The 21,198-nt window shown below is 38.0% G+C and overlaps 1 protein-coding gene across 1 annotated transcript in view; it reads right to left on the bottom strand.

Moving 5' to 3' along the window:
• Nucleotides 1-21,198, bottom strand: part of LOC150089496 (dynein beta chain, ciliary-like) — a 1,205,440-nt gene that overhangs the window by 324,153 nt on the left and 860,089 nt on the right. The window contains 1 exon segment of the mRNA XM_090390004.1: nucleotides 14,670-14,905. Within this exon segment, the coding sequence (XP_090246130.1) occupies nucleotides 14,670-14,905 (236 nt within the window).

The following is a 21,198-nucleotide window of genomic DNA, read 5'->3' as shown; positions in this document are numbered from 1 at the left end:
GTCAGCCAAATCATTTCCCCTAATCCCAATGTGGCTGGGAATCCAGCAGAAGCGGATATCATATTCACGTTCTCGGAGGAAGTGAATCTTCTGCTGAATGCTAGACAGAACCGAATGAGGATTGTACCTCACGGATATTAAAGCCTGTAACACACTGAGAGAGTCAGAATATAAAATGAACCGTTGGTATTGGCATTCACTAATGTGATCCAAGGCTAACTCTATAGCGTGCAGCTCTGCAGTAAATATGCTGCATTCAGAGGGAATCTGCTCCGATGTAGTAGTGTCTGTAAAGACAGCAGCAGATCCCACATATGATTCTGACTTCGAACCGTCTGTGTAAACTGGTGCGAAGTCAGAATGTTCAGCTCGGTGTGCTGAATACAGCTGCAGGTAGACCGACGATGGTGTGTCTGACTTTCCCCAATTTCTAAGGGACAAGTCACATGCTGGGACATGAGCATGCCAGGGTGGAAGGGGTTGCTTCGGTGTTTGGGCAACCTGGTCTACCTTGATATTAAGTTCTATGAGTAGATCTTGGAGTCGAATACCAAAAGGACGATTGGCAGTCTTACGGGTACTGTACAAATTTTCCCATCGTGGCTCAAAAACGGATAGCCACGTAGGGTGGTCTGGCAGGGATTTCAGTTTTAAAGCGTACTTTAGAGACAACTGCCTACGTCGAAGCGATAACGGTGGTTCGTTTGCTTTGACATATAAACTCTGGACAGGAGATGTGCGATATGCTCCAGTAGCGATACGGAGGGCCTGATGATGGACAGGGTCCAGCCATCGAAGGACACTGTCTCTGGCTGAGGAATATACCTGGGACACATAATCTAATTTGGATTGCACAAGTGCACGGTAAAGCCGTAGAAGGGTGCATCGGTCTGCTCCCCAAGATGTAGAGGAGAGCGAGCGGAGAATATTAAGCCCTCGTGTGCACTTTGTGCGGAGTTGACGGATGTGATCCAGAAAGGTCAGTTTTTTATCGAATATGAGTCCCAAGAATTTTGTGTCCGCTGCTACTAGAATAGCATCTTGTCCGAGCCTTAATTCAGGTTCAGGATGAAGATTATGCTTAAGACAAAAATGTACGCAAACGGTCTTCTCCAGCGAGAACCTGAAGCCATTAGCAAGTGCCCAGGAATTAAGGCGATCAATGGCTTTCTGCAGTTGTCTTTCAATAACCCTCATGTTGCATGACTGACAAAAATTGCTAAAGTCATCAACATAGAGGGCACTGTTTACAGTTGGAGGAAGTTGTTTTGTGATTGAATTTACTTTGATGGCAAAAAGCGCGACACTTAATACTGATCCTTGTGGTACTCCCTCCTCTTGGCTAAAGGAACGAGAGAGTGAGGATCCCACACGAACTTGGAAAGATCGATTGGCTAAAAAGTTTTTAATAAATATGGGGAGTTTCCCCCTAAGACCTAGGCTATGCAGATCTTTTAAGATGCCAAATCTCCAAGTTGTGTCATACGCTTTCTCCATGTCAAAGAACACCGACACCAAGTGTTTGTGTTTTAGGAAAGCATCCTGGATGGATGTTTCCAGTCTAATAAGATGGTCCAAAGTGGACCGGTTCCTTTGGAAGCCGCACTGAATATTGGAGAGAAGGTCATTTGATTCTAAGTACCATATTAAACGAGAATTGACCATTCTCTCCAGGATTTTGCACAGACAGCTAGTCAGAGCAATTGGACGATAATTGGTGGTGACTTTTGGATCCTTTCCTGGCTTAGCAAAGGCAAGAACGATTGCCTTTCGCCAGGAATCCGGAAACTGCCCTTCAATAAAGATTCTGTTATACAGAAGGAGCAGATAATCCATAGATTTTGGTGAAAGATGTTTAATCATTTCATAATGGTTGCCATCTGGTCCAACAGCTTGGGTTTTATTGGCGCATCAGCAACTGAGGCTATAATGCGCAGGTCCAACAGCACTTGCTTTGGAAAGAGTGAAGGCTCTTTTCAGTTCCTGCATAGTGAATGCTCCGTTGTAGGGATAGACGCTCTTAGACTTAAAATTAAGTACCTGCTTTTCGAGTTTATGTTTCAGGACCAGGAACTCTGGGGAATACGAAGATGTTGCAGAGATGTTAGAGAATGTTTCCCCAAGAGAATTAGCTATTGCAGTTGGATCTGCAATAGTGCATCCATTGTAATCTAGGATTGAAGAAGGGTGGGATGTGTATTTTCCCTTCATTTTCCGGATTTTATCCCAGACTACCTTAGAGTTGGTAGACTGGTTAATAGATGATGTAAAACGGATCCACGATTCCTTTTGACTCTGACGGCGGATATAGCGTGCTTTGGCTTGTGCACGTTTAAAGGCTATAAGATTGGTCGTGGTAGGATATCGGCGGAATATCCCCCACGCTTTGTTTTGAGCCTTTTTTGCTGCTGTGCATTGTGAATTCCACCATGGCTTGGGAAAAGGTGGAAACCAGGCAGATGTTTTCGGTATGGTATTGGCAGCTGCTTGGACGATATTTTCTGTAATGTACGTTACTGCATCATTGATAGGCTCCTGACTGATGGTACTGAAGTCAAAACTTGCCTGATGTTGGAAGGCAGTCCAGTCAGCCTGATCAATCTTCCACCGTGGTAACCTGGAGGGAAGACATGGTCTCCCACTGTGTAACGAGGTTATCACAGGGAAGGGATCACTTCCGTATGGATTCTCCTCCACTTCCCAAGTGAGTGAAGGGAGTAGAGAAGGGGAGCAGCTAGAGAGATCAATGGCAGAAAAAGTACGGGTAGGCATGTGGAAGAAGGTATTTGTTCCAATATTTAGAAGGGAAAGGTCATTGTCATTTAGCATACGCTCTATGACTCGTCCCCTTCCATTGATGTTAGCACTACCCAACAGAGTGTTATGTCCATTAAAATCCCCGAGAAGTAAGAAAGGGGGAGGCAACTGCATTACAAGATCATCAAGGTCTTCCTGGGAGATGTCAGTCCCAGGTGGCAAATAAATAGAGCACACAGTTAGTAAAAATCCCACTGAAAGGTGAATTGCAACAGCCTCTATGCTGGTGGTAACTAGCAAGGGCTGAACTGGGGTCTGGTTGCCCACAAGGATAGCCACTCCTCCATGAGCAGGACCATCCGCAATTCTATCCTTTCGAAAAATTGTGATGTTATGCATGGTGGGATCATCATTTGCTTTTAGATAAGTCTCCTGCAAGCAAAAGCAAACTGGCTCGTGCTTTTGCAGGAGGACCTTGATGTCATCAGTATTTCGCCGGAATCCACGACAATTCCATTGTAGGAATTTAGCCATTATTTTGGCTTGGTGGGTCCGTCAGGCGGCTTCCGAGGTACTGAGGGCTTTATTTTGTCAGTCTTGGATTTATCTTTTTTGGGGAAGAATGGACGCTGTCCGGTGTCCATTTCTTCCTCCGCAAAGTGTTCCAAGACTGATTCATCCGGTACCTCCTTGCGTTCGATATCCATTGTTTCTGTTATTATTGTTGGCTCTTTACCACTTGGTTTTGGTAGTGGTGGAGCATTAGGAGGTACGAATATAGGAGTGGCAGCTGACTGAGTTTTCTTGGTGGGCTTTTGTGAGCTCAATAAATAGCGTGCAATCGGAGTGAATGACTCTCTTGGTGGTACAGTCATCTCTGTTTGTGTACCGATAGTGCACTTCGCAGAAACCTTCTGGGCATATGAAGGCTTCCCGCTATTTATTGGTTGCATGCGTTTTCTAGCCTCTGGGTAAGAGATATTCAGCTCTGTTTTTAGTTTTTGGATCTCTTTTTCATCCTTCCACCGCTGGCATGCTCTGGAGTAGGCAGGGTGCTCTTCTTGGCAATTTATACAGATCGGTTTGGAAGCTGAACATTCCTTGCTCTCGTGATCTTTCGAACCACATCGAGCACAGGCAGGGTTACCACGACAAGCCGTTTGTGAATGACCATATTTTTGGCATTTAAAACACCTCAGTGGGTTTGGGATGTAAAGCCTCACTGGGCAGTTTAAATAGCCTGCCTTGATGGAACTTGGAGGCCATGGGGTGTTAAATGTTATGATGAGAACTCGGGTAGGGACGAGATTCCCATCCTTCGGCATTGATATTCTCTTGACAGCCATCACTCCTTGGTCTTTTAGTTCAGAGCTCATCTCTTCTTCAGAGACATGAAGAAGATCTCACTCTGAAATGACTCCTCGTGAAGAGTTCAAAGTTTTGTGGGGTGTTACACTGATCGGTATTTCCCCTATGAATGTCGCATTCAGGATTCTTTCTGCTTGCTTTGCACTTGAAGCTTCGATTAAAAGATTGCCAGAACGCAGCCGTTTTACAGATTTTGGTGATCCTGCCAGCCCTTCTAATCCTTTTTGGATAAAGAAGGGTGACATCTTCCCAATTGACTGCTCTCCGGTAGAATGGAGAATGAGGAAAAGCGGTGTTATAAATGGTGTTTTATCCTGAGTTCTGGCTCTTTTTGCAGAATTGCTCTCACTCTCATCTGATCGATTAGGTAGGGGCCTTGTTGGGGCCCCAGAAGGATTTAAATTACTCATGAGAGTAAAGAAAAAATGTCTGATGCCTAAGTACCTCACCCACCACGGACGCCCACTCGTGAACTAGCAGGTACTGCGTACACGAGTGGGACGCCGAGTTCGCTTAGAACACCATACCCACGTTACCAATAAGTCTTTATCCCGTCCCAGGACCAAAGGGAGGGAGACTTATTGGAATGCAGTTGACCCTAGCAGTAAGAACCACCCGCCGATTGATACCAGTCGGGCCGGTCCGGGACCACCCGTCTTGTCGAAGCAGGGGCCAAAGTGGTGTATTAAGGCTGGGCCCCTCAACCACCAGGATCCCCCTTTCCGCATTCCACGGGTCGCTGCGCACGGCTGCACACGCCGGATTCCAACGATGTAACCCCTGGAACCAAGGTATGGGCATTAAATCCCAGCGATGCTAATCTGGAAACCCAGCAGCATCACTGGGAGGTCCCCTCACCACGTACAGGTGCCCACGTCGAGGGGGTCAAGTCAATATCTGGGAAGTTGAAATCCCCCATTATAACACATTCTGATTTACTAGACCACTATTTCTCTGTATAATTGTTCATTGTACTCATTCGAGTCATTAGGCCTATAACACACTCCTACTCTTATTTTTGCTTTCGTAGTGCTTATGTCACACCAAATTGACTCAACAGTGCACTGTTCATCTATACCAATTGGATGCACTTTTTCTGATTTTATGATTTTCTTAATTAACAGAATAACACCTCCTCCCTTCCTATCCTGTCTATCCTTTCTGCACACATTGTACTCCCCAAATTCCAATTCTGCATTTCTAATATCTGTGTGACACCACGTCTCTGATATCCCAACAATATCTGCCTTTGATGTCTTGGCCAACACTTCAAATTCATCAAATTTATTTACTATATATGCAAGTATACATGCACCTACTCTTATTCTTAGTTACTCTAACACATCCCACATACCCACCTGTTTCACGATGATTGCCATCAGTTCCTGAAACCCCCAGCACCCTGCTCCTGGCCACGGCAACTATTTCTAATAGAAGTAGTGCAAGAATCAGCTTCACCTCTGCCTGCAGCTACTTTTAACCTTTTAGTCTGTGAATTCCTCCCCCCAAGCTAGCAGTTTTCCAACCAAACCTAACACTGCCTTGATAGCATCAGCAAATATTCTTGCACCCTTTCTATTTAAGTGTATCCCATCCCTGTAGAAGCAGTCTCTCCTGTTAACAAGCACAGACCATGCTGAAAAAAAAATTCTACCCCTTGAACCTTGCACATTCCCTCCAGGGCCGAATTGATTGACAAGGTCCTCATCATGCACTCCCTCCTATCGTGTCTGGGCAGAATTGCAGACACTTTCAAATTTAACCCTAACGTACGACTTTTTTTGCAACATTGACCTGTACTTGTTAAGGAAATCTGCAGATCTATTCTTAATGTCATTGGTACCAACGTGTACAACAATATCACCCTTTTTGCTGTTAAAAGATGATATATGTTTCATCAACCTTTGCCCCTGGCAGACTACCGTGATCCTATTCCATCTATCCTTTTTACACAATATATTCCCCGTCTTCCTGACAATAGAGTCACCAACAATAACTAACTCCTGTGGGACTAGCGCATTTTGCTTTGGAGATTGCTGCTGTGTTGCGTGATTCTCAGGATTGAGCTCTGTCATTGAGTTGGGCAGCTGAGACCTTGACGGGCCCCTCATATTAATTTCTTCGAGGGCATCTATGCTACACTTCAAGCTCTCATAGGTGCCCATTAGAACGTTGAGTTGACGCCAAATTTCTAGACACTCTCTGCACCTGGCACACACACAAAGACATCCTCCTTGGCTAGATCACGTTCTGTTCCAGAGAGTTCAGCAAACATTTCACAAGTTGCACATTTTTTTAGGCTGTGATACGTTGGAGAATCACCCCCCTCAGTTCTCCCCTGAGTCACAGCACTCCTGCCACTTTGTGCCTGTTGCTTTGCTGCCCTAGTCTGGGGCATGATATTTTAAATTAATAAGATTAATAAATTTAATTAATTAATTGTCAATACTACACTATCTAATAGAATTCTAAATGCAGTGATGTGTATTACGCTATATATTTTTACGTTAGAGCTACCTAGTTACCACAATTAAAAATTTGAATTCCCTACCACTCAATACAAAAACGATGGCTGCAAGATTTGAATGAAACAGCGGTTTTACGTATATTAAGTATTAATCTACAAAAACTCTAATTAAAAATAAAAATAACCAGCTTAACTAGAACTATAAGGCTACTTATAAAGTACGATATAAAATAACAATTAGGTAAATAAAATGGCAAACACATCGCTTTTTCGGAGCCTGTAATTCACAACTGTAATTTTTAAAGAGAGTCAGCACCCTCTTTAGTGAATGGTTTAACTCAGGGGTTCCCAAACTTTTTGGTCAGAGACCCCCTAAGCAAAAATTCAGTAATAACAAAGACCCCCAAAGAGCAATAAGCTTCAAGTTAATATATTTTATAAACAATTTTTTTTAGAAAATGTATCCAATTGTGATTTGCAATGCATATTAAAAAATTTAATGAACACTAACGCTTACCACATGTCTAATGTGAAGGATGTGGTTGATGTGCTTTTAGAAGAGGGGAAATATTGGGTTCGTGATTTGTTAGTTTTAATCTTAGATCTCCATTATTTTCGAGATCTAGTCAATTTCTCTGCTTAGTTAAAATACTGTTAGCGTGGCTAAATTTGGCTTCTACCATGTATGAACTTGGAAAGGTCAATAATAAAGGCTCAACAGTATTATACAGTTTGGGGTAGTTTTCAATAATATAATATTTTTACTTGTCCAAAATACCCTGAAACTTTCTTTTGAGTGCAGTGATTTAGCTTCTAGGTCCATTCCATCATCTTCATTTGAATAATTTCCTCTTGCAAATCCAGATCCAAATCGTCCCTATCACCCTCTGCAAGAAATGGAGACATAATCCATTCTGGAACTTTCATATCTTCGAGATCCTTGAATCTATTTTTAAAATACTCTTTTAAGCGTTTGAGGTGAGCTACATAAATAAATATGTCAGCATGTGAAAAATGAATAATCCACTCCTAAACACTGCAGAAAGAAAATATCTACTGACACTAGAAGTAGCACTGAAGTTTGACAACAGTAATGGCGGCAAAACGAAAACTGAGCACGACCTCTAGAACAAAAATCTGCTCGGACACTAACTAAAACAATTTATTTATGTTTTCAAGGGCACACAGTGATTGTCACCTCACGTCGTGTCACTCAGAGAAGAGAGAACCCCCCCCCCACCACCACAGTGCCATTTGACTCTAAACACACTGTTCAGTGTAAACTGCAAAGTCGGTTGTAGGAGACACATTACTACCACGCTATTTATATGTGTTGTTCTCTTTGGAGAAAGCTGAAGCAAAATGAATTGCCACATTTCATCCACTTCTTAAGATTTTGAAGAAGATTTAGAAAATGATTTTCTTATAGCCGAAAACAGAGGTGGATTAAGGATGTAATAGACCCCCCCTTTAGAATACCTTTAATTTTTTATCACTACTTCAGAAAATATTTACACTGAAAATTAGGCCCCTCTTTGGGTGAGGCCCCCGGTCATGGCCGATTTGGCCACAGTGTTAATGCAGCCCTAGCCGAGAAAACAAATGGAAGTATGCAATAGTTACATGACAAAAACTGGAAGAGAACAGAAAGAGGCAAATTCCATCATTTACTGCAGGACTTAGAAGAAGATGAAAATCATTTAAAGAGTACTTATGGATGAATAAAGTAGAATTTAATTTCCAGTATAATCTAATTAAAGATGACGTACAAGGGCACAATAGGCAATTTCAAAATTCAGTCAGCAGTAAGGAAAAATTAGTTGTATGTTTAAGGAAAGTTGAAATACTGTAAGTTTAATTTGGAATAAGGATTAATTCGGTCACAATACAAAACAAATTTTTTTAAAATTAAATTTAATAACAAAAACAACTTCACAAAGCTAAAAATTGAACTGTTATGAGTTGTACAAAGTGAAACGATTGACTTGTTCCTCCTCTAAATCTGTAAATTGTAGTACTGTTGGTCTATTTTCCTCTTTTGGCCATCTTTGAGCATCTATGTGACTGGACATGTTTCTATTATCATTTCCTCTATTTTCTTCTGTCAGTGTGACAGAAAACTCATGCCATACAAAATTTTCTGTATATATATATATATATATATATATATATATATACATACATATATATATATATATAAATACATATATATACAGTAAACCCCCGCTATTCGCGGTATCTGTATTCGCGGTCGCTGATTTAACATAAAATGAAACCTAAAAAAATGTGAATTTTAAAGTGCTGTGAACATTTTCCTGCCATAAAAAAGCATGGGCATGGCTAAAATTATCTTTCCCGGTCAAAACAGCACTCAGTGGGTGGGGGGAGAGGGGTGACAAAATCGCGAGCATGGATGTTTCTCGCTAATCCTTGTTCAATATGTGTTATGCGCTTGTCATGGAAGGTTTCGTATGATAAATATGATAAATTTATTCAATTTATATATAAATTGAATAAATTTATCAATTTATAAATTGATATGCTTACAAAAGTGATAAATCTACCGTTTTGCAGTGTAAAACACACTTTTTCAAGTGTATTAACGGAAGAAAGTGACTTTATTGTGGACAAGTTCTTTCTAACCCGTACAAAAATATGGCTACGAATAACAAGGGAAATGTGAAAAGATCAAAGAAGGTGATGACATTAGCGAATAAAATTGAGTTATTAGACAAAATTTCTAATAGTAAAAGTGTCTCCTCAGTGGCAAAACATTATAAAATCAATGAGTCAACGGTACTATCAATCAAGAAATCGGAAGAAAAAATCTGCCGTAGTGTCCATGAAAACTAATTGTTTCAAAAATTTGGTCTGTAACTCGTGATGTTAAATTAGAAAAAATGGAAAAAGCTTTAAATCTGTGGATAGAAGACCGAACTCAAAATAAAATTCCGTTAAGTTCACTCATCATTCGTGAAAAGGCAAAACTCCTTTATCAACACTTTAGAAAAACTGGTGATAACACTGGCAGGATAAGTTTTAGCTAGCAAAGGCGCTGGTTTGAATGATTTGTTTGAAATTTCTAATAAATATTACATTTAATATTAAATTGTTTCTTATTTTCATTTCGATGCCATATGCTTGCATTTCACTATGTGCTGTCTATGTACATAGTCATATTATGAAGGTACATATAATACATACATAGACAAAATTTTAGACTAGTTTTTCTTATATATTTCATACTTTGGAACGGAACCCCTTTATTACTATGAGAGCCATAACTCAGTATTCGCGTTTTCGGTATTCGCGGCATTTCTCAGGAACGTAACCCCCGCGAATAGCGGGGGTTTACTGTATACATACATGTATGTATATATATAAATACACATATATATACACATATATATGAAATATGAAAATGAAGAAGTGGAAGGGAAAAAAAAAAAAAAGAGAAAAATAGAAAAACAGTATGTGTACCTGAATGCGCCAAGCAGCAAAACAGGATACATGTATATAAATAAGTGTTACAAATGAAAGTAAAATAAAATAAAAATAAATATAGATGGAGAAGTAATTAAACACAAAATGCCAAGCTAGTTGAAGAGAAAAAAAGAGAGAAAGAATGTTAAGAACCTATATTAAAAAAAAAAAATCATTAAGTAGAATTAAGTCTGAATTAATGCCGAATTAACAGGCTAATCATATGTACAAAAGCTGAAAGAAAAAGAGGGGAGGGTATTAGAGATAAAAATTATAAAATTAAATTCAAAATTAAATTCAAAAATAAAAATTTAAGAATTAAAATTTTAAAAAAATTATAAAAAATTTAAAAATTTTTTAAAAAATTAAAAATTGGTACATAGATCAGGTATTTCATCAGGGAGCTACACCTGATCATGTACCAAACACTGTGTTTCTATGCAAACTCATGCTGATGGAGAAGCTATTAAAATGAAATAGATAAAAAAAAAATTTTTTTTTTTAATCTCCAGAAACATGAGTAAGGTAGCCTCAACACAGTGTATTTAGATTAATAAATTGAGTCGATAGTATGTAAGAACACAGTGTGTTTAAGTCGAAAGTATATAAATTAAAAAAAATAAAAATAATAATAATAATAAATAACATGGTAGCGGTATAGAAAAAGGAAGCAATGCAAGGTAATTGAGGGAAAAGAAGTTAAAAATAGAGGCGAAGATAGTGAGAATAAGAAAAGTGAGAATGTCCGAATCACCCTCGTATTACACTAATAGTGCAACGGACGGAAAAACGAAGAGCAGAAAGTAGAAAGATCTAAAGAGAAGGAAAAGAGTTTAAAGGATACTAGGCAAGCCGGGTGTGTAAGTACCCAACCTCATAGAGAAGGCCTTGGCTGTGAGAGTGTTAGTAGAAGTGGAAATTAATACCGCTAGCTTGTAGTGTATATTTTGAGTGATAGATATATGAAATATGATATAAAATATGAAAAGGAGAAAAATTAAATACCTATGATATTTGGTAGAAACAAGTTGAGTGGAATATAATCAAGAAATGAAGATACAAAAATGCGATCATGATTAATAAGGTACAGTTATGTGAATATGATTAATAAGAATGGAATGCAAACAGAGGGAGAACTATGACAACGATGGTGGAGTTGCTCAGAAGAGAGGAACTATGGGAGCCCTCTGTGGCCAAAATAAAATAGAGAAAATAAGATTGATCATAAGTAATTACTGGTAATATTAAATTAAAAAATGAAAAGAAAAACTTAGGAAGTAAAAGAACACGAACATCGTTCTAATAGAAGTCATAATAGAAGTCATTATGTGTGATCACTTTCCAAGCAGTGGAAATACCACCTTTCAAATGTACAACTGTACAACTATACAGGTATCAAATTAACCCTAATCAAGGTGGAACATGGTGAAACCAAATTTTTCTTTAATGAAATCAGAGAGAGAGAGAGAGAGAGACCGACAAGCTTTTTACAGACAATCATCTAGATTGTCGGTAAAAAGTGATAATAATTTTTTTTTTGCGTTTTCATAAGTCCCTGATAGTATTATTATTTGATTGATTTATTTTTTCTATTATTTTCTATTATCCCTAATATTTTATAGAATTATGGGTGTATTGCATGATTGCTTGCAACTGCATTGACCCATAAATATTAGTTACAGTTACTGTCGTTTTAACTTTCTTTTCTTTTTTATCACTAATATATTCATTTATTGCAAATACAGCAAGCCCATTACAGCACATATACATACATATTGGTTGGTTTTTTTTTTTTAGGAACATTAGCAGCTAAGGCCATATTGCTCCGGAATATGTGGTGGTCATTCCCTGACCTTTCCGCATCCTCTGTATTTGGTGGTAACAGGCTCGAACCCCGGTCTAATCAAGAAGCATGTGCTACGCACTGCTGCTCCTTCCCACCTGGCTACGGAGGCGCCTATATATACATATATGTGTGTGTGTGTGTGTGTAACTAAAATCAAATGAAACTGAATAATAAAATTAAAATAAAACTTATTACAGTAGCATGGTAAAACAACAGAGCGAAAATAGTCAAAATTAATTGTAAAAAATCGAACTAGTAGGGAGAGAAGGGAAGAAGGGTAACAAGAAAAAATATTGTAACAGAAATGCTCCAAAATACTTTAGAAGATCCAAATGAAAAATAAAAAATGAATATAAACAGTCAATTAAATTTAAGAGCCAATTACATAAGAATTTAGTGGCACCCTCCTCAACAGGTACCAAGTCTAAATTGCATGAATTATCACAAATAATAGAGACGTAAGCAAACTAATATAAGAATAAAACCAAAATAAACAAAAATAGACTGACCATTATGCCCCATCACGATGGAGGACCACAAATTCAAAAAAGCAGATTCCCTGACCATTATTGGCCTTGTAGTCTCTGTCAGGATGGGGCATAATGGTCAGTCTTTTTTTGTTTATTTTGATTTTATTTTTATCGTAGTTTGCTTACATCTCTATTATTTGTGATATTTCATACAATTTGGACTTGGTACCCATCAAGGAGGGTGCCACTAAATTCTTATGTAATTGGCTCTTAAATTTAATTGACTGTTTATATCCATTTTTTATTTTTCATTTAGATCTTCTAAAGTATTTTGGAGCGTTTCCACTACAATATTTTTTCTTGATACCCTCCTTCCCTTCCCTCCCCACTGGTTTGATTTTTTACGATTAATTATGACTATTTTTGCTCTATTGTTTTGCCATAAGTTTTATTTTAATACTGTCATAAGTTTTATTTTAATTTTATTATTCAATTTCATTTGATTTTAGTTATATTCCAGCATCACATAGAGGTTTGGTTTTTTTTTAGGAGCATTAGCAACTAAGGCCATATTGCTCCAGGATATGCAGTGGTCATTCCTTGACCTTCCCGCATCCTCCGTATTTGGTGGTGACGGGCTCGAACCCCGGTCTAATCAAGAAGCGTGTGCTATGCACTGCTGCTCCTTCCCACCTGGCTACGGAGGCGCCTCACATAGAGGAATATGCAATTTGCTGCCTCTGACCATTTTGCTCTACCATTTTATTTTCTTTCATTAATGATTCCATTAAACCTATTCATTAGTCTATTAATCTCTCAATCAAAATCTTCTAGTAGTAGTAGTAATAGAGGCATGTGATGCAAGAAAGTAAGCATATGAGCTTATGTAGCAAGACAGATTTTTGTGTGCAAATGCTTGATAGCTTTTGAAATGCAAAGCTCAAAATTTGTACATGGAGTATCCCATCCTAACTATAGTGAGATTTAATAAATTTAGAATATTATCAACTTCCTCTTCTATTGTATATTTAAGCTGTTTATCAATATTGTTAAGATGCATTGATATATATTTTTGTTTGTTATGATTCATATTAAATCATCATTATAATTTATAAAGCAGATAATTTGATTTATGAAGGGGGGGGGGAGAGAGAGAGAGAGAGAGAGAGAGAGAGAGAGAGAGAGAGAGAGAGAGAGAGAGAGAGAGAGAGAGAGAGAGAGAGAGAGAGAGGTGTAATTTCTAAATTTATGCTAAACATATTTTTGCGATTATTCCACTGATGTATGATATATAGATTTGTTTATGTATATTTCCTTTAAAGGTAATGAAAAGAGCATCTATAATATATTACATGTGAGTGGGGGGGGGTTATCTTTGAGTCTATAATCATTATTATGAAGTAACTTACCTGAATGAAATGTCTATAGAATATGGGATGCTAGCATTCATATACAGTAAAACAATGTCAGTGAAAAGAGTTTTCCATGATTTTTTAGTTCAAATAACATCATGTAATTGAGCAATATTTTTGACAGCACATTTAGAAACAATGCAATACAGGCTGATGATACAATAAATGAAAAAAAAAAAAAAACTGGCGAGGTGGTTAAATAGTTATGTCACAAGAGTGTACTGATGTCTGCAAATAGTGCCTGTGTTCATGGGTAAATTTGCCTGTTTAAGGTATAAACATTATAAACCTAAAAACAAAAAAATAATAAAATAAATAATAAATAAATCTAAAAAAAAAAAAAACATTACATTATCACTTGAGTCTTATTAACTTAGCCCTTAGCATGAAACCTGTTGATAGCCTGTCCCTTTTCCTGAATGGGTAGTAGTAGCATTAAAATAGCACAGAAATTATACTGTTACAATACTACAGTTGCTATGCTCTTCAAAGCTGTTTGAAAGGGTTATTTTTGTCACTGATCTGGTTCAATTTTTGTCACTGATCTGGGAAGAGACTCTAATGGCGTTTATTCTGGATCTGAATTAGTCCATTTGAAATGAAGTTATGGAGTCCCCCCCATGAGATTTATTTTTGGGTTTTCCTTCCTGCAAACTAACCATTAAAACACATACAGCATATAAATATCAATACATCTTCTTTCTTGGTGTAACAGTAAACTGAACAATTCTCTTCCATTTAAGGGAAACAGTTAAATTCTGCTCTTGGGCTGGATAGGACAGAGTAGGGCAAAAGGGTGTACATGTTTTTTGCATTATAAATTATATAAAATTTTGATTTTAAATAATAAATAAGGAATTAATTACCTTTTATCTTGGACACTAATAATGTGGAAGTCTGAGGTGTACTTATTTTTTATCCAGTTAAAAAACTGCAAATCAGGATCAATTACAAATGACCAACGTTGTGATGTTGTAAATATAGATGCATTTTCAAAAGATGTCTGTTCTTCAAGAAGGCCTTCATTGCTCCATTCTGCACATGTAGCATCATCATATAGCAACATGACAGGATCTGTAACTTTGGATTCTCCAATATTACCCTGAAATAATTATGGACTTAACAATAAAAAGATGATACATGATAATTAGCATAATAATAATAATAATTATTATTATTATTAATTCAATTAAGAAAATTAAATTATACCACATTAAAAGAACTGTTGTTATCTGTAAGGTAATGCTGATGGGTTGCTAAATATCACCTTCATTTAATTAAAATATAAATGCACGTTTTTGAATATGAATTTTAATTAATTTATTAAATTAAATAAATTGATTAAAAATACAGAACAGATAAGCATGGGCCTATGCTCACTCAGGCAAGCAATAATTATTATTATTCATATTATCATTTACCACCAAAGGGTCAGGAGGGTGGGTACATTTTAGGTTATTTTTAAAAGGCCTTGGGGGCTGTTGTAAAAACATAGGGTTGGAAATATTATTAATATTAAGAATAAAAAAAAAAAACTTTGGCAAAACACCAAAGCCAAAAAAGTAAAGGCTTTCTTTTAAAAATGTGATAACTAATAAAAAAAAAAACAAAAAAAAAAACAGTAACTCTTCCAAACAAGAGCAGCAAATAACAAATATCTAGTCTAACAGAGATCAATTACTGAAATTTTTTTTATTTTTTCTTCTATTGTACAAGTAATCATTGATTACTTGTACAACACATCTTAATTATGTCTATACAAGTAATCAACAAGACAATTTGCATGTTATATGGAATTCTGAAAATCTATACCTTTCCGAAGAGGCCTTGTAAGAATTCTTTCAGTCTCTAATGTGATTTACCCAGGTCTCTCCAAATGAGTGACAAGTAGGAAAACTCCTATACTGCTACAGATCATTTGGCTGTATTTTATTATTTTTAGTTATATTACAGTATAATAATACACTAACTCATCATATTTATTATCCACTGAGCAAGACTGTTCAAAGTTAAGGCCTAAATGGATGTTAGATGAACTGATGAATCTGGTGAGAGAGAAGAAAATTTCATGGGATGATTATAAATTAGCAGGGGATATGGAATCCTACAGTAAGTACGAGCTAGTCTACAATCTGGTCACTAAAGGGGTTAGGCAAGCTAAGGCAGATTATGAGAAGTCCTTGAATGCAAAGAAAAGCAGCAAAGAATTCTTACTTACTTCATGTTATCACTAGAAGGAAAAGGATAAACAACACTGGAGATATGAATGGTATAACTATTGATGATTCTGTTCAAGTTTCTAACAAACTAAATAAATATTTTGCATCTACAATGCATGAAGGCTTTCAGGGATGGGAACACCAAAAGTACACCAAGTTATAGCTGGGTGTAGAATGATATTGTTATAACTAAGAAGAAACTGGAATATAATTTGCTGAAGCTAAAAGTGGTAAGGCACCTGGGGCTGATGGAGTATATCCAATTATATCAAAAGAAGCAGCAAAGGAGGAAAGCAAATTTTTGACCATTATTACAAGAGCACTTTTGGATTAGGAGGAAGTATGAATAGATTGGAGAATTGTAAACATTCCTCATATCCATAAAGGGGGTAAAAGAATGAAATGAATAATTACAAACCTATAAGATTGACTTCTGTTCCATTGAAACAAAGGATTCACTGGAATAGAAGTTCAAGATTGGTTAATGAAGTAATTCGGCATGATCCTGAATTACTTTAAATTACTTCAAAGTAATTTAAAGAAGTAAATTAAAGAAAGCATTGTGATAATTAAAAATTTATTAGGATTAAAATGAGATCCCACTGAGGAAAGTGTACCTTTCTCTAGTGTTCATCATAATTATTGCTCAATATTAAAACTATGCCAGGAACTAAATTGTCATGCAAAATTGTCAGGGAAATGGGAAACATATTGTGTAAAAAGGATAGGTGGAACAGGACCAGGGTATGTCTGCCAGGGGCAAAGGCTGATGACATTGTAGAGCAGATATCATCTTTTAAGGGCACAAAAGTGATACTGTTGTACACGTTGGCAGTAATGATATTAAGAGTAGGAGACCAGCGGAATTACTAAACAAGTACAGGTCACTGTTGAAAAAAAAAGCCATGAATTAGGGTTGAATTTGAAAGTGTCTGCAATTCTGCCGAGACACGATAGGAGGGAGTATATGATGAGAGCCTTGTTGATTGATCAATTCGGCCCTGGAGAGATTGTGCAAGGCTCAAAGAGTAGAATTTTTGTCAGCCTGGTCTGTGCTTGTTACCAGGAGAGACTGCTTCTACAGGGATGGGATACACTTAAATAGAAAGGGTGCAAGAATATTTTCTGATGCTATCAAGGCAGTGTTAGGTGGGTCGGAAAACTGCAAGATCGGAGGGATACATGGTCTAATAGATTAACAGTAGCCGCTGGCAGAAGTGAAAGTGATTCTTGCACTGCTTCTACTGGAATGAGCAGGATCAGCCTGGAAAACAAGATGCAGCAGATTTCAGAGACTGCTGGGAGTCATTGTGGTACAAGCAAACACATGGGTTGTGTTAGGGTAGCTAAGAATAGGAAGCGCCTCCGTAGCCAGGCGGGAAGGAGCAGTAGTACGTATCACATGCTTCTTGATTAGACCGGGGTTCGGGCCCGTCACCACCAAATACGGAAGATGCAGAAATGTCAGGGAGTAACCACCACATATCCCGGAGCAATATGGCCTTAGTTGCTAATGCTCCTAAAAACCAAAACAACAACAACAACAACAAGAATAGGAACAGGTGCATGTATACTTGCATGTACACCAATACTAGGAGTTAGGTAAATAAATTTGATGAATTTGAGGTGTTGGTCAAAACATCAAAGGCTGATATTGTTGGGATATCAGAGACGTGGTGTCACACAGATATAGGGAATAGAGACATGGAATTTGGGAAGTACAATGTGTACAGAAAGGATAGGAAGAGAGGAGAGGTCATGCTATTAGTTAAGAAACACATAAAATCCAAGGAAGTGCATCCAGTTGACATAGATGGACGGTGCACTGAGATATCAAAATTGAGAGTAGGAGTATGTTATAGGCCTAATGACTCTGATCAGCATAATAAAAAACTGTACAGCGAAATAGAGTGAGCCAGTAAATCAGAGAGTCTTATAATGGGGGATTTTAATTTCCCAGATATTGACTGGAATTTGTGGGTTGGTCACTCACACGCTAGCAAGGCTTTTGTGGATTTATTGGATGATTGTTTTCTACATCAGCATGTTCAGGAGGCAACTAGAGAGAGTAATACTCTCGATCTGATTATCAGTAGTGATTCTTCATGCATTAAGAATCTACAGATAAAGGAACCACTAGGTGGTAATGATCACCGTATGCTGAAGTGGGATTTACTCAAAGAGATAACTACCATCAAAGGTAAGGGAAGGGTTTTTGCTCTCGTAAAGGCGACTACGGGGGTCTGAGATAGTATTTAAATTCTATACAGTGGGAACAACTGATGATGTTGCCAACAGCAAATTCAAAATGGGAAGCAGTCAAAGAATTAATCTTGGAAGCTACTAGGCTTTACATACCAACTAACAAATATTGTTCACGGTTTAGGCCTAAATGGATGTCAGATGAATTAATGAGATGTGGCAGAGAAGAAAAATGCATGGGATACATATAAATTAATGGATGACATGGAAGCCTACAATTGATATAAGCTAGTCTGTAACCAAGTCACAAAGGAGGTTAGGCAAGCAAGGGCAGTTTATGAAAAATCTTTGGCAAAGGATGCAAAGAAAAACAGCAGAGAGTTCTTTACCTATGTAAACTCTAGAAGGAAGGGGATGAATCAGATTGGTCCACTGGATATTGATGGTTCAACTGTTGATGATCCTGCTCAGGTGGCTAACAAACTAAATGAATATTTTGCATCTGCATTCACACATGAGAAGTTATTCAGAGAGGGGAATGCCAGAGGTGAAATAAACTCTGGCAGTGAGCTAGATGATTTTGTAATAACTGAGAGGAAAGTGGAGAAGAAATTGTTGAAGATAAACATAAGAAAGGCACCTGAGGTGGATGGGATCTATCCAGTTATATTAAAGGAGGCAGCAAAGGAAGTAAGTAAACCGTTGGCCATAATTATGAGAGCTTCCTTGAACTCAGGGGAGGTACTCATGGACTGGAGATGTGCAAATGTGACCCCAATTCACAAAGAGGATCAAAGGGTGACAAGTAATTATAGACTGTTAGTTTAACTTCTGTTCCAGGGAAATTAATGGAGGCACTGGTTAAAGAGGCACTGCAGGATCATCTAGACAAGACTTCAGTTATAGCTCGAACACAGCATGGGTTTGTTAAGGGTTTGAGTTTGAGTTTGATTTTGATTTTATTGGCGCAAAAACGACTAAAGTTATACTGCGCCAAGAAAATATTAAAATATCAACAGAGATAAATTCTGGTAACCTTTAAAAAGGTTACCTCGTGAAATTGTTATTTATATATATATATATATATATATATATATATAAGGCAGTATAAGTTTAAAAGTAAGTGATCCAATTTATACATGTGTATATATTTTAATGGCTTGTAAAAACTTAAACTGCTGACACGTGGTCGTTGTCTGATAAAATTTGACTGAGTGTATAAGGCTCAGTCGGATGAGTAAAAGCGGTAAAATATATATTGCGAAAATGGGTGAAATTAATGCGATCTATTAAAATATGCTTTATTGATAAAATGGTGTCGCAAGACTCGCACATAGGAGGGTCATCTGCCCTCAGCAGAAACGAATGTGTCAGATGACTGTGTCCTATGCAGAGTCGAGCAAGAACAACTTCCTCGCTCCGACTTCTCCGCAGACTGGACTGCCAAGTTTCTATTACAGGCTTTATTTGATATAATTTATTTGTTCTCTCTCTATGTCATAGTTCTTGCCATTGGGAATCTATCTTGTTGCGTATTATTTGCCTGTAGTCTGTATAGGGGACTGACAGGCAACGATTATTAGTGGATGTTGCTGAATTGGCTGCAGTGTCAGCCAAATCATTTCCCTTTATCCCAATGTGGCTAGGAATCCAGCAGAAGCGGATATCAAACTTGTATTCATGAAGAGAATGTATCTTTTGCTGAACCCGACAGAGAACTGGATGAGAGTTGTGTCTCAAAGATAATAAAGCCTGTAATACACTCAAAGAATCAGAATATATTATTGACCTTTGGCATTGACAAGTTTGAATGTGATCCAAGGCTAACTCTATAGCATGCAGCTCTGCAGTGAATATGCTGGATTCAGGAAGGATCTGCTGAGATATTATAGTGTCCGGAAAGACAACAGCAGATCCTACGCATAATTCAGATTTCGAGCCGTCTGTGTAAACCGGCAGGAAGTCAGAGTGCTCAGCTCGGTGTGCAGAATACAGCTGCTGGTAGACAGATGATGGAGTCTCAGGCTTTACCCATTTCTTAAGGGAAAAGTCGCACAATGGGGTATGAGCATGCCAGGGTGGAAGAGTTTCTTTTGTTCTTTGTGCAACCTTGTCTACCATGATGTTAAACTCACTGAGTAGCTCTTGGACACGAATACCAAAAGGTCAGTTGGCAGTCTGACGGATATTGTACAGGTTTTCCCAACGTGGCTCGAAAACGGATGTCCACGTAGGATGGTCTGGCAGGGATTTCAACTTTAAAGCATAGTTTAAAGACAACTGCTTATGTCGAAGGGATAACGGTGGTTCGTTTGCTTCGACATATAAGCTCTGGACAGGAGATGTTCGAAATGCTCCAGTAGCAATACGGATAGCCTGATGGTGGACAGGGTCCAGCCATCGAAGGACACTGTCTCTGGCTGACGAGTATACCTGGGCCCCGTAGTCTAATTTGGAACGTACAAGTGCACGATAAATACATAGTAGGGTGCACCTGTCTGCTCCCCAACGCGTAGATGAGAGAGAGCGAAGAATATTTAGTCCCCTCGTGCACTTTGTACGAAGTTGACGAATATGTTCTAAAAAGGTCAACTTTTTATCAAAGACAAGTCCCAAGAATTTTGTGTCTGGCACTACTGGAATAGCATTTTGTCCGAGCCTTAATTCAGGTTCAGGATGAAGATTGCGCTTACAACAAAAGTGTACGCAAATGGTCTTCTCCGGCGATAACCTGAAGCCATTTGCAAGTGCCCAGGAATTAAGGCGATTGATGGCTTGTTGCAGTTGTCTTTCAATAACCCTCATGTTGCATGACTGACAGAATATGCAAAAGTCATCAACATAGAGGGCGCTGTTTACAGTTGGAGGAAGCTGTTCTGTGATAGAATTTACTTTGATGGCGAAAAGCGTGACACTTAATACTGATCCTTGTGGTACTCCCTCCTCTTGGCAGAAGGGACGAGAGAGTGAGGAT

Source organism: Mastigoproctus giganteus, chromosome 2, assembly GCF_048544385.1.
Source record: "Mastigoproctus giganteus isolate SK-2022 chromosome 2, ASM4854438v1, whole genome shotgun sequence".
Classification (NCBI taxonomy): Eukaryota; Metazoa; Arthropoda; class Arachnida; order Uropygi; family Thelyphonidae; genus Mastigoproctus; species Mastigoproctus giganteus.
Note: the sequence above shows the minus strand (reverse complement) of the source record. Positions and strands in the feature narration are given on the sequence as shown.